At 45.0% G+C, this 14137-nt stretch overlaps 1 protein-coding gene across 1 annotated transcript in view; it reads right to left on the reverse strand.

Annotated features, from left to right (window-relative positions):
- LOC138300177 (disintegrin and metalloproteinase domain-containing protein 9-like) overlaps positions 1-14137 on the reverse strand; it is a 587087-nt gene that overhangs the window by 355807 nt on the left and 217143 nt on the right. The window contains exon 12 of the mRNA XM_069239149.1: positions 13553-13724. Within this exon, the coding sequence (XP_069095250.1) occupies positions 13553-13724 (172 nt within the window). The remainder of the gene's footprint in view (positions 1-13552; positions 13725-14137) is intronic.

The following is a 14137-nucleotide window of genomic DNA, read 5'->3' on the forward strand; positions in this document are numbered from 1 at the left end:
CTGCCATCGGCCCGCGCCGAACGACCCAAAGTTCCTGTCCCAACATCCTACGCCTGAGAGTCTTGTAATCCAGGCTTCCTTTTCTTTTGGCGCGTTCCCATCTGCACCCAAAATCCAAAAGGCTGGAACAATTTGGTAAGAAGTTGTTTTCCTCTAGCCTGGCACTGCGGTCTGTGAACACCGCATGTCTTTTGGGCCGTTATTCTCACTCACTGTGGGATACGGTTGCGCAAGTCCTGCCGCAGATACCAGAGGAGGCCCATGCTATTGTCTCGCAAGCAGTGAAGGATGGGAGAGACACGGCAAAGTTCACTATCCGTTGTGGGTTGGATACGACCGACTCTCTGGGCAGATCGGTTGCGACGACAGTGGCCTTATGGCGCCACGCCTGGTTACATACTTCTGGCTTCTCGGGGATGTCCAACAGTCACTCATGGACATGCCCTTTGATGGCACTCGTCTCTTTGGAGACAAAGTGGACTCAGCCTTGGAGAGATTCAAGGATTCCCGGGCTGCGGCTCAGTCCCTTGGACTTTCCTCCACAACATGCCCACCACAGTCCGCTTTTTGTCCCTTTCGTGGACACGGAAGGGGCGCCGTGTCGCGTTCGCAGCCCAGCCACCGTGTCATGCATGCTGGACAGCCTATGCGTGGCCGTGGACGCGGAATGCCCACAGGCTTTACCTACGATTCGTGGTAGGTCACAAGCACTTTCAATTTACCGTGCTCCCTTCTGGCCTTACCAGCGCACCTCGGGTGTTCACAAAAGTGATGGAGGTGGTTGCAGCTCATCTGTGCAGGTTAGGGGTCTCAGTCTTCCCCTACCAACACGACTGGCTGTTGAAGGCACCTTCACCCCTGACAGTTGTCTCCCACCTTCAGACTACGGCGAGCCTCCTGCACCAGCTGGGGTTCACTATAAACGTGCCAAAGTCACACCTGAGTCCCTCTCAGATGCTCCCTTCCATCGGAGCTGTTCTGGACACAGTGCAGTTTCGGGCTTATCCTCCTGAAAAGCAAGTCCAGGACATTCTGGCTATGATTCCGATCTTTCAGCCTCGGTCTTGGTTTCGGTGAGACTGACTCTGAGGCTGCTGGGCCTCATGGCCTCCTGCATCCTGCTAGTAACACATGCCAGGTGGCATATGCGGGCTCTGCAGTGGTACCTGAAGTTCCAGTGGGCGCAGCATCAGGGAAATCTCTCCGACATGGTCCAGATCTTGGAGGGGACTGCAAAAGACCTGCAGTGGTGGCTTACGAATCCCGATTGGGTCAACGGCAGATCCCTCTCCCTTCCCCAACCAGATCTCTCTATAGTGACAGATGCATCACTTCTGGGGTGGGCGGCCACACGGGAGAGGCGAAGATACGAGGCCTCTGGTCTCTGGCGGAGTCGGGACTCCACATAAATATGCTGGAGCTCTGGGTGATCAGGCTTGCGTTGAAAGCATTCCTTCCCTCTCTCAAGGGGAAAGTAGTGCAGGTGATCATGGACAACACTACCACCATGTGGTAATCCAACAAACAAGCCAGGGTAGGGTCCTGGACCCTTTGTCATGAGGCACCACGCCTCTGGACATGGCTGGAACATCAGGGCATTACCCTGATGGTTCAACATCTGGCGGACTATCTCAACGCCAGAGCAGACGAACTCAGCCACCAACGCACTGTCGATCACAAATGGCATCTCCATCCGGAGGTGGTTCAAGGTCTCTTTCTCAAGTGGGGAGAGCCTTGGTTAGATCTTGTCGCCTCCGCAGAGAACGCGCAATGTCAGCTATTTTGCGTGTTGGAGTTTCCAAGGCGGCACTCGCTCGAAGATGCTTTTCGTCTCGAGTGGTGCTCCGGCCTCCTTTACGCCTTCCCGCCTATCCCTCTTCTGCCCAGAGATCTCAAGAAAATCAAGTACGACCGGGCCCAAGTTATCTTGGTGGCTCCGGACTGGGCTCGAAGAGTGTGGTATCCAGAGCTATTGAGCATGTCCATCGATCCTCCACTCAGACTGCCTCTTCGGGCAGATCTTCTGACGCAGCAGCAGGGGACGGTTCTCAACCCGAACCTGTCCAACCTCTGCCTTCATGCGTGGAGATTGAGCGGCAACAGTTGACGGCATTTGCCCTTTCACCCGAAGTCTTTAATGTTATCTTGGCAGTCAGGCGTCCATCGACTAAAACTGTATACCTCTGTGGTTGCAATAAATTTGTGGCATGGTGCACCAACAAATCTGTTGACCCCCTTTCTGCCCCTCTTTCAGAGGTTATTCTGTTCATTCTTTCTTTTGCCTAGCAGGGCTCGACCTTGGGCACCCTTAAAGGGTATTTGTCTGCCATTTCCGCCTTTCTTAGGCTTCCTGATCAGCCCTCACTCTTTAAATCTCCTATTGTGAGTAGGTTCTTAAAAGGGATCACCCACTTATTTCCTCCCACTCCCTTCATCATGCCTCAGTGGGATCTTAATCTTGTACTTACTTACTTGATGTGTACCCCCTTTGAGCCAATGCATAATTGTCCCTTGAGGCTCCTCACATTCAAAACTGTCTTTCTCATCGCTACCATCTCTGCTCACAGGGTGAGTGAGCTTTAGGCCCTTTCTTCAAAGCCTCCATACTTGTCTGTACAACCTGACAAAGTGGTGTTACGCACTAGAGCTTCCTTCCTTCCTAAGGTGCTTACACCATTTCATGTAGGCCAGTCCATCAATTTGCCTACCTTCTACGCACCCCCACATCCTTTCCATGAGGAGGATAGACTCCACCGTCTGGACCCAAAAAGAGCGCTGGCGTTCTACCTCAATTGTACTAAAGATTTCTGGGTGGACGATCAACTCTTTGTTGGCTATGTGGGTGCGAAGAAAGGGAAGGTGGTGCAAAAGTGTACCATCTCTCGATGGGTGCTTCTTTGCATCAAAATGTGCTACGCTTTGGCTAAAAAGCAACCTCCTGAAGGCTTGCGGGCTCATTCTACAAAAGCAACTGCTGCATCCACTGCGTTAGCACGCGGAGTTCCTGTCCTGGAAATCTGTCAGGCAGCTACGTAGGCATCCCTGCACACGTTTGCTAAGCATTACTGTCTGGATAGTCAGGTCCGTCCAGACGGCTGCTTTGGTCGTTTGGTCCTGCAGGACTTTCTAGTATAATATTGGTTCGCAGCCCACCACCGAGGATGGCATTGCTTGGATATCTATTCAAAGGTAAGGAATCTGCAACTAGAAGTCTCTATCAGATGTACAAGTTACTTACCTTCGGTAATGAAATATCTGGTAGAGACATATTCTAGTTGCAGATTCCTTACCGCCCACCCATCCTCCCTGCTTGCGAACTGATTTCTAGGGACAGAGATTCCCTCTTTCAGGTCCTTAGATCTGGCGCACCAATCTCAGTGTTCTTAGCGGCTCTGCGCTCTGGCGTGTAAAGTTGTTAAAAGAAACGGGCATCATTGCGCAAGGGCGGCGTCTATGTACTATTCCCGACGTCATCACGGTGACCACAACGCCTGCGACGCCTGCGGAGCCGACCGACGCCACCTACCGACGCGCAAGGGTATTGCTAGAAGAAAAATCTCTGGATCCAGACTGACGCCTGGGGGAAAATTCTAAGGTAAGGAATCTGCAACTAGAATATGTCTCTACTAGATATTTCGTTACCGAAGGTAAGTAACTTGTACTTCCAGCGGCATGCTCAACTGTTGGTACAGGCATGGAAGGAATATATATAGATATATAAGTATATATATACTATACTATACTATACTATACTATACTATAATGTATATAAAAAATATATAAGTATATGTATGTGTATATATATATATATGTATATATATATATATATATACTTATATATATATATATTTTTTATATACATTATAGTATGGCTTTCAACACTTTCTGGTTGAGTTGCTGGCAGCTAATCAAATCTCAGCATGAGATCTCTGAGATCCGCAGAGCCTCCAGGTCCCTAGATATACAAATTGCTTTTTCCTTTAATGACACCAAAACAACTGAATGGATTTACATCAAATAACAAAAAGGGCACTTTGTGACCAAGAGCTAGCTTATGATCAACTTTTGGTATTAATTGTAGGTGTGGATAAACTGCCATAATACCAAGAACATGCATTGACTTAGGTTCACTGGGACATAATGAATAATCAGATGCACAACAAACAAGGGATTGTTAAGTTAACTAATTTAAGTTAAGTTAAGGAAAACGGGTTGCACTTTGAAAAAAAAAAACTGCTTTATTAAAAAGTAGTCACAGACATGGTGGTCTGCTGTCTCCAGCAGGCCACCATCCCCGTGAGTGCCCTGACTCGCTATGGGGTCGCAAATTGCGACCCACCTCATTAATATTAATGAGGTGGGTCTTTGCGACCCCATAGCGACTCGCAGAAGGTGTCTGAGAACCTTTCTGCATTCCAAATGCCGAGTTGCAATTTGCGAGTCGCTGGGACTCGCAAATTGCAACTCGCAATTTGGAATCTTCCTACATCTGGCCCTTAGATGCTTCAGGCCTACACTGATATTGCCACCTTTGCTTTATCCTTTACTGACTGGCTCTCTTCCGCTGCTGAACAAACTGCAATGCCTTATGAACTTGCTGCAAATATGCTGAAGGCACCATGGATTTGTGATACGCTTAGGTCGTACAAAAATGCCTGCAAGTGGTCAGAGAATTTATGGCATCACTCTTTTTGCGAAACACCAAAAAACCTATACACCGCTTCTAGAAATCATTCCCAAGCTGCCATTAACACACATCTTGCTCCCCTTTCTAACAGAGGAGAAATGACAACTGCTTTACCTGCACATGGGAAATGTTTTATATTGTAAATGAGGTCACCAACCCTTCTGCTACAAATAGGAATATTCAGACCTCTCAGGTTCTCTGAGTGGTGCTATCTGATTATTTTTCTATCTGAGCTTAAAGACATCAAGTTCAAGTTTATCAGCACATAATTAATAAAAACTGTTACACTATAAAATAGCAAAAAATAAAAGGAACTATGAATAGCATTCACCTGTAAAAACATACTTTAAAAAACAGACAATTTTATGCACCTCCGGTCATGCTACAACTGAAACTAAAACCCGGAGGTTGAAGTATGATCTTGAACATATGTGCAAAATGCATGCAAGTGAACTAGACAGGTGTTCAATGTTACTAAAGTTCTTTCCCTCCCTATCCAGGGGCATATCCTCTAGTGTGCGCCTTGAGTTACCTTGCAAGTCTTGTGCACATTGCATGTCAAGCCGCCTGATGCAAGAGCTTGTTCACTAGATTCCATGCTGGTAGAAGGTCCTTGGATTCGAAGAACCCAAATCGGAAGAGGATAAAACTCTGTTTAATTGTCTAGTGGAAGTGTGCTTTGACATATGGTTGTGGTTTCAAGTTAGTTTATGAGTTTATCACTGCCCAGGCATGCCTTCTCTTTGACAACAACATCCTGTCTTGCATAAAAGATTGTTTTTTGGATGAGAGGTTATATATCTTTGCGAAGGCCGCTTGACCCATTTTGCAGCCCCAGGGTTCCTGAACCTCTAGTGCAGTTAGAGCATTATCTAAGTGTCCGCCCCATGAGACTGGGCATTTCTGCTCTAGCTGGGCTTTTATCTCTGCCCAACACAGGGTTCCTTGCTCCGCAGCTCTGAGTCGCCAACACAATTTTGCAAAGGTGTTTAGGCACTGATATTTCTGATTTTGAAGGCCAAACTCCAAATAGACCTGGGTCGCTGTGGAAGCTTTTGGGAGACTGAAGACCACTTTTACTTGTCGTTGGTTAAATAAAGTTATTTCCTTGCCATGCCATATTTCCAACCTATACGGCAAGGAGGGTAACAATTGAGCTGTCATCACGGGTAGTAAGTGAGTATAAGCAGTGCCATTGAGGCTTTTTTTTAGAGGCTTGAAGGCGAATGACAGTGACTGGGCTTTTGCTTACATATGCATGAAGTGGTTTTTATATGACAGGTGGCGGCCCAGTGTAAAACCCAGGTATGCGTATGGATGAACCAACTCCACTTGTTCCCCTATGATAAACCACTTATATGTCTTGTGTTTTGAGTCCACTAGCCATACGAATTTGGTTTTCCACAAGTTCAGCTCCAAACCTTGTTTCTCAATATAACTTGCCAGTGCGTTAATTAGTCTTTGTAATCCTATTGGTGTTTGGCTGAGGACGACTATGTATTCTGCATACTGTAAACAGGTTATTGTTTCCTTTGCCAGATTTGGAGAAAGGCCATTGACTTACTTCAGATAACTATTCATGTCAGCAACGTACAAATTAAATAGGCTAGCAGCCAGCACTCACCCTTGTTTCAACCCTTTATTAGTGTTGATTTTTGTGGTTAATGTGCTGCCATCTCCAATTTTTACCTGGGTCCACGTGTCGGAGTATAGGGCAATGATTGCCTTAAGCATGTCTCCTGGGATGCCCCATCTTTCCAGTATTCCCCATAAGCTGTCACGTGGGACTTGGTCAAAGGCCGCTTTAAGGTTGACAAAACAGGCGAACAGCTTGGATTTCCTCTGCATTGCATTTTCAGTCATGATTCCCAAGGATGCTGGATTGATTGATGTTCCTATATCCGGCCTAAACTCTGGGTTTTTGGTATCAGCTGTTTTTCCTCTGTCCATTCGAGAAGATCTTGTAGTATACAGGAGGCATACATTTTGACTTCCACTTCAATCAGTGCAATTTATAGTTGACTGGAGATGAGTAACTTCCATTTTTGTATATTAGATGGAAGATGCCTCCTTTCCAGGATGATGGCACATTGTTGCTAGTGTAAATAAGGTTAAAGAGGGGTGCTAAGTACTCTGCCCAGTATTTCAAATTTTGTTTGAATAGTGCATTTGGTAGCCCATTTGGGCCTGCTGCTCCCTCTGACTTCAGTGTGTTAATGATCTCCTCCAGTTGTTTTGTGTCAATGAAACTCACCACGGTTTTATTCTCCGGCTGCTGACTCTTACGGACTTGCCTGGTGTTCCTGACCACCATGTGCTTCTCTGCCTTCCTTTGGGTCGGCGTCCTCTTGGCCACTTGACAAATGTTTGAATTTGCCATCTCCTCTCCCTGCATTATGGCATGTTTCCACTTCTCCTCTTGTCTTGTTCTGACAATTGACTATACGCCCTTGTTCCAAACCTGCTGCTAGGAGAAGTGTGCGTTTCCTGTATGTACGCAGTCCATGTCTCTTCTGCAATTCATGCATTAGGTGCCTCTTTTTGCCCTTAGTTAAGCCGTTTATTAGGCCCCAGAACCTTTTACTATTTGGTTGCTTACTGGCTCATAGTGTTCTTAGCCAGAGCTCATCTGAATGTATACTTTTTTCCCTCCGGCTTGCTTTTTTGTATGCTTTCCTCAATTAGATTAATTACGCTGTTTACATTCACACCTTTCTTGGCTTCGGCTGCCAGCCTTCTGTGTTTGTTGCCTTGTAATGCTTTATTAAACCCGTGTTATGCATCTTTTTCCACACTAGAATTACCTACTGCGATCCTTTGCTGCTCATACTTATTTTGTAAAATCCTAATTTAGTCTAACCATGTCTGTAGTATGTGAGCTTCATGAGTTACCCCTTCATTGGGTCCGTGTTAGTAGACCATTTCCATGATTTGCTCTGGAAGTCTGCCTTACCATCTCAATCTCTTTAAGCCATGGTTTCCCAGTCGCTGGATTAAATCACAGGTTACTCCATTTTTTTGCAGGTGTAACACAATGCTTGTTACCTGCGGGAAGTGATCACTTTCAGGGTGTGTGTGAATTTTAAATGAGGAAACCCTGGGGCAGATATCATTGCTGGCAAAGATGTTGTCAACTATAGGTAGGGATGTGCCAGTTTCCACTTTAGCCCTCCGGCTTCTTTTCCTTTTTCTTTCATCGTGTTTGTCACTAGATATTTGCTTTCATTACACAGTCTGCTTATTTAACACTTCTGCCACCTATGTACACAGTTGTTCTGGTGAAGAAAGGTCTTGTAGCCATCCTTATGTATCTGCAAAGGTCACAGTACCTACAGGTTGGAGAGCAATTATCTCCTTGCAAAATGTAGGGGATGGTCTAACAATACTGATCAGAAGTTTCCATTTTCTTTCTGGCACAGGTCACCGAAGTAGCAGTCAATACCTGACTATCCTCTTTCCTTGAATCCCAATGTCTCCTTGACCTGGGTTAGGTTGTTTTTCTTTCAGATCAAGTGAAATTGTCATCTTCAGAAATTACATCTCTACCTGGCATGTCTTGCTGCCCCACCTTCATGCTTGAACTCAGAGCCTGATAACCCAGGAGAAAAATGTGGGCATTATTTTTATGCCTCCCTTTCTTTCAAGTCCCATATTTCCAAACTCACATCTTCCTCATTTTTGTCACTTCATAACTTTTCCTATGTACTGGTCTACACTAGGAAACCTGTTGTGTGGGCTATGGTTTATTCAGGCATGGATAATAGCAATGCTGTCTATTTGCGTCTTCCTTAATAAATATACAGCGTATGGGGCACCTTGCTGAAAACACCGCAGCCAGGTTAGTTCTGGAACTTCCTCAGAAGGAACATATTTCTAGACACTTAAATAACTTGCACTGGTTTCCTGTAGCACAAAGGACACTGTGTTTTACGCATAAAGCTATCGAAGGAAAGGTCATCGGTTTCTTCAACAGACACATTATGGTTAGACTTGACATCCTTGGTGGGGTCTCCCCTAACTTTCTGCCTCTGTTTCCCAGGTTGTTGATGTGTGCTGGACTCTGATTTTTTGCTGTTTTTGATACTCTGGCAACTTTACCACTCCTATCCAGTGCTAAAGTGCAAGTGCTCCTATGGAAAATGTATTTGTAATTGGCTTTCTATGATTGGCATATTTGATTTACTAGTAAGTCCCTAGTACAATGCACTAGAGGTGCCCAGGGCCTGCATCACTTGTTGTGCCACCCAGATTAGTAGCCCTTTAAACATGGCCCAGACCTGCCACTGCAGTGTCTATGTGGGCAGTTTTAAACTGCCAATTCGACTTGGCAAGTGTACCCACTTGCCAGGCCTAAACCTTCCCTTTCCCTACACGTAACACACCCCTAAGGTAGGCCATAGGTAGCCCCATTGGCAGGGTGCAGTGTATGTTTGAGGTAGGAAATATACTAATGTGTTGTATATGTCCTAACTGTGAAATATTGCCAAATTCGGTTTTCATTGTGCAAGGCCTATCTCTTTCATAGGTTAACATAGGGGCTGTCTTTTAATATTATTAAAGTGTAGATTCCCTTTGGGAGCAGATAGAAATGTGGAGTTTAGGGTCTCTGAACTCACAATTTAAAAATACATCTTTTGGTAAAGGTTGTTTTTAGATTGTGTGTTTGAAAATGTCACTTTTAAAAAGTAGCCATTTTTTACTTAAACCATTCTGTGACTCTGCCTGTTTGTAGATTCCCTGTCTGGGTTAGTTTGACAGTTGGGCTGTTTGCACCTCTCCTCTAGACAGTGACACAAAGGGAGCTGGGGTACAGCCTGCATATCCTGATAAGCCATCTGTGCTGGGAGGGAGAGGAGGAGTGGTCACTCACACCTGAAAGAGCTGTGCCTCCCCTCACACAATGCAGTCTCCAACCCCCTGGTGTATGTCTGGGGCGTGGCCTGGGCAAGACAGGTCTTATAAACAAGAGAAACTTTCCTTTGAAGTTTGCCTACTTCAAAGGCAGAAAGGTGTAGAAGTAGTGGACCCGAAACCCCTGAAAATTAGATTAATTCTGGAATCAAGAGGAATCTCTGCCAAGGAGAAGAGCTGAGGAGAAGTGCTGCCCCTGCCTGTGACTGTGCTTTGTTGGGCTATCCTGCAGTTGTCACTTCTGCCTGTGAAAGGGGACAAAGACTGGACTTCGTTGTGAATTCATGCTTGAGAAGAATCTCCAAGGGCTTGAGCAGCTTGCCTCCTGTTGTTGAAGTTTCAGGGCCATCAAACACTTCGCCTTCCAGCACCTTGACTATCTGCTGAGACTCCTGCCCTGACAAGTGGTGTCCTATCCAGTCCCTGGGCCCTTGAAAGGTAAAGTTGGCAAGCAAGAACTGAAAATCCACGCACAGAATGCTGTGTGGGGACATTTTGATGCACCTTCTGCAAAACGGCTGATAAACGACACACCACCTGCATCGCGGCTGGGAGATCAACGCATTGCGGCTGGAGAAACGACACGCAACACCCACTTACGGAGGCTGATAACAACACAAACCCCACGCAGCGTGGTTTTCTGATACCGTGCGACCGGATTTTCCACGCATCGTCCCTGGGCGTCCAAGTCAACCCAACTCTGCGCGGATCCGAGGTTGCCCGTCCGGAAATCGACATATTGCTCTCTTGGGAGGGAGGAAATGATACATCGCCGACCCGACCGGAGAAGGAAGTGAAACACAGCCTCACTTGTGAGTATGGAATCGACGCATTGCTACCCTTGTCCGACGCACGCTCGCCCGTGCAGCTTTATATTTTACCCTAACCAGGTACTTTGTGTAACAACAGCATTCTCACTGTTTTCTAAGGATCCAAGGGCCAGATGTAGCAAACCATTTGCGAGTCGCAACCGGTGAAAATCGCCATTTGCGAGTCGCAAACGTGAGTTTGCTATGCAGAAATGCATTTTGCGAGTCGGAACCGACTCACAAAATGCATTTCAGAGTCGCAAATAGGAAGGGGTGTTCCCTTCCTATTTGCGAGTCGCAGTGGTATGCAACTCCATTTGCGACCGCATACGCGGTCGCAAATGGAGTCGCAGTTACCATCCACTTGAAGTGGATGGTAACCCACTCGCAAACGGGAAGGGGTCCCCATGGGACCCCTTCCCCTTTGTGACTGGACCCCAAATTATTTTTTCAGAGCAGTTAGTGGTCCAAGGGACCACTACCTGCCCTGAAAAAATCCGAAACAAAAGGTTTCGTTTTTTTTTTCTAAGTGCAGTTCGTTTTCCTTTAAGGGAAACGGGCTACACTTGGAAAAAAAAACTGCTTTATTTAAAAGCAGTCACGGACATGGAGGTCTGCTGACTACAGCAGGCCTCCATTCCCGTGAGTGCCCTGACTCGCTATGGGGCCGCAATTTGCGACCCATCTCATTAATATTAATGAGGTGGGTCTTTGCGACCCCATAGAGACTCGCAGACGGTGTCTGAGACACCGTTCTGCATAGGAAATTGCGAGTTGCAATTTGCGAGTCACTCGGACTCGCAAATTGCAAGTCGCAATTTGCAAAGTTCCTACATCTGGCCCTAAGACTCTTAGGGGGTTATTCTAACTTTGGAGGAGGTGTTAATCCGTCCCAAAAGTGACGGAAAAGTGACGGATTTACCACCAGCCGTATTACGAGTCCATTATATCCTATGGAACTCGTAATACGGCTGGTGGTATATCCGTCACTTTACCGTCACTTTTGGGACGGATTAACACTCCTCCAAAGTTAGAATAACCCCCTTATTCTTTTTAAAAGTCGTATCTTGACATGTGTATGTTAGATTTTTGTCTTTTTGGTCTTTTTTGATTTAGATAAATATTACCTGTTTTTCTAAACTGGCATGCTGTCCATTTTGTAGTGCTTCCACTGTATTACTGTGTGTGTTGGTACAAATATTTTACACATTGCTTCTGAAGCTAAGCCTGCCTGCTCATGCCAAGCTGCCAAGGGGGTAAGCAGGGGTTAACTGAGTGTGATTCTCTTTTACCCTGACTAGAGTGAGGGTCCTTTCTTGGACAGAGGTTAACTTGATTGCCAACCAAAGACCCCATTTCTAACAGATATGTATTTCAGACAACTGTAGGATCTTCCTCTTCAATAAGTTATTTCAGTCCAAAAATAATCGAGTCAGGCAGATGGGGGGCAAATCGGAGAAGATTGTATTACCATCTCTATTAAATGAAAAAGAATGCATTAAGTCATTCAATTTGAAACATTACCCATCATCTGAGTTTTCTAAAAAAATAAAAGTCAAAGTTGGCTGTTTTGCTTGACCTCGTCATCTCCATCATCATTTCACTGTATCTTTCCTTGCCGTCTTAAAGTATAACTTTTGAGGTCACTGGACACTGGACACATTATAAAATGTATTTATGCATGCATTCGTTCATTCATTCAGTCTCCCATTTATATATCAATTCATTCATTCATCTATTCTTTATCCACAGCTTGGGAAACACTTGAATAACACCATTAGCTATAAAAAAGTGAAGCCAAAGAAGGGGATAGGAGATTTCTTCCTCCTTGGCTGTACCATAGCAAATATCAGGACTACTGCAAAGTGAGCAGAACTGATTGAGAAAAGTGACAGTCATGGTTCTGTGGGGCTGCATGTATTTTTGCATTTAGATCCTCTTGAGAATGATGGCTTTCAAGAAGAACAACCAGTGCCAGATGTATGAAAGGAAATCACATTTCTTTACGGCCCGATTTGTAATTTTGGTCCGTTAAGAAATGCAATACTGCCTTTCCATATTTACAAAGGCAGTTAGGGAATCGCAAAATGAAGTTTCTATCCAGTAGAAATCACATTTTGAGAGTCCCTAAATAGGAAATTCCAGATAGGAATTTCCTACTTGCAATTTCCTAAGCACGTTTACAAACCATTTCCTAAATGCAAAATGGGCATTTAAGACATGCTATTACCATTGACTCCAAGTCGATGGTTATCTGCAATTTTAAAAAAAATCACCCAAAATGCATTTTTTAAAGCTCCATGCAGGGCACCTGCCCTAACGGATTTGTGCTCTTTACATGTGCACCACCTGTTTTTTTGAGGTGCATCAAGGGGGGGGCTTACGGCTATAGGCCCCCTTGGTATTGCATTTCCTAATTTGCGATTTCCTAATAACGATTCTATGTACTATGTAGGGATCACTATTAGGAAATCTCTATTTTTGTACATTCAATTTTGCATTTTCTAAATAACCATTTCTTAGGATTTGCTATTTAGGAAAGTTAGGAATTTCGTACATCTGGGCCTAGGTCCTGCCCTCGAGCCTCAAACACATTGGTAGGTGTCACCGAAGTGCAGAAAAAACTTGATCGTTGATAGGTGCATTTATGTCACTAACGTGTACCAATGCCTTAAGAACCAGCTTTTTAAAAGAATAGACTCTAAAATCACAAGCTGCTTCAATACTACATGATAAAGTGTGCTCACTCTCAAAATGTCAATTGAACCTGTTTTGACAGCTGCAGGACAGATATGTATGAATAATGTTAGACACTGATAGACCTAAGTAAAAAGCTTTGAAGTAATACTATTTAGAATTAGTGTTATTACCACTGATACGGTCCTATGGTTATATTTCTACTCATGTGCAATGATTGATGAGGAATCCCTCTGGTCATTTTGTTGCACCTCGACAGTGCCGCAATCGCACTGCTGTACAGGTACAAGTCGGATCACGTTACCTGGGAGTCCGGTGCTTCCATCGACAAAGAAAGGCAGCAAACTGAAAATATCCGTTTTAATAGTTAATGGAGAGTGCTCCTGGAACACTAACAATTCTCCTACTGCTCCTGGGACCTGAGCGATGATAATACTGAGGCCTTTACCTGAACGGAACCACAGTCGCATTGCTCTCCCGGGTCCACAATGTTGTTGCCACAAACCGGCTCTGTCAGGATGTCGTTGGGTTTGGGGGCGTTTTTCAGGCAGATTCCTTTGTTCTGAAGAATGAGCTTCTCAAAGTCATCGCTGCTGCACGTGCTGAAGCTCGTTGCTCCCCTAAAAGGAAGTACATTTAATAAGAGGGAGGAAATAACACACACGGGATATATGTGCATTTCTATTTCTTGGCTCCTGCATGAGAGTTTATACACTGTTTCTACATCTGTCACACACATTTCTTCCACGTAGTGGGGCGCAGGGCTCAAACACTCATGTCTGCTCCCTGGCAACGGCTCTTTGCCTTGCGTTTTTCTTTCTCATTCTCATCCACCATGTCTTATTAAAAATGCATTTCGAAATGAACTATGCTGGACTGGAAGTTTATACAGTTGTTGATTGTTCTTCGTATGAAACACTACAGCACCAAGAAAAGAGGAAATTGATACAGCAGCACCTTCATGTTTTTAAACATGTATGCATTAGAACACACATACATGTATAAGCCCTTACAAACATTTATATGAATATAC

Source organism: Pleurodeles waltl, chromosome 6 (genome assembly GCF_031143425.1).
Source record: "Pleurodeles waltl isolate 20211129_DDA chromosome 6, aPleWal1.hap1.20221129, whole genome shotgun sequence".
Taxonomy (NCBI): Eukaryota; Metazoa; Chordata; class Amphibia; order Caudata; family Salamandridae; genus Pleurodeles; species Pleurodeles waltl.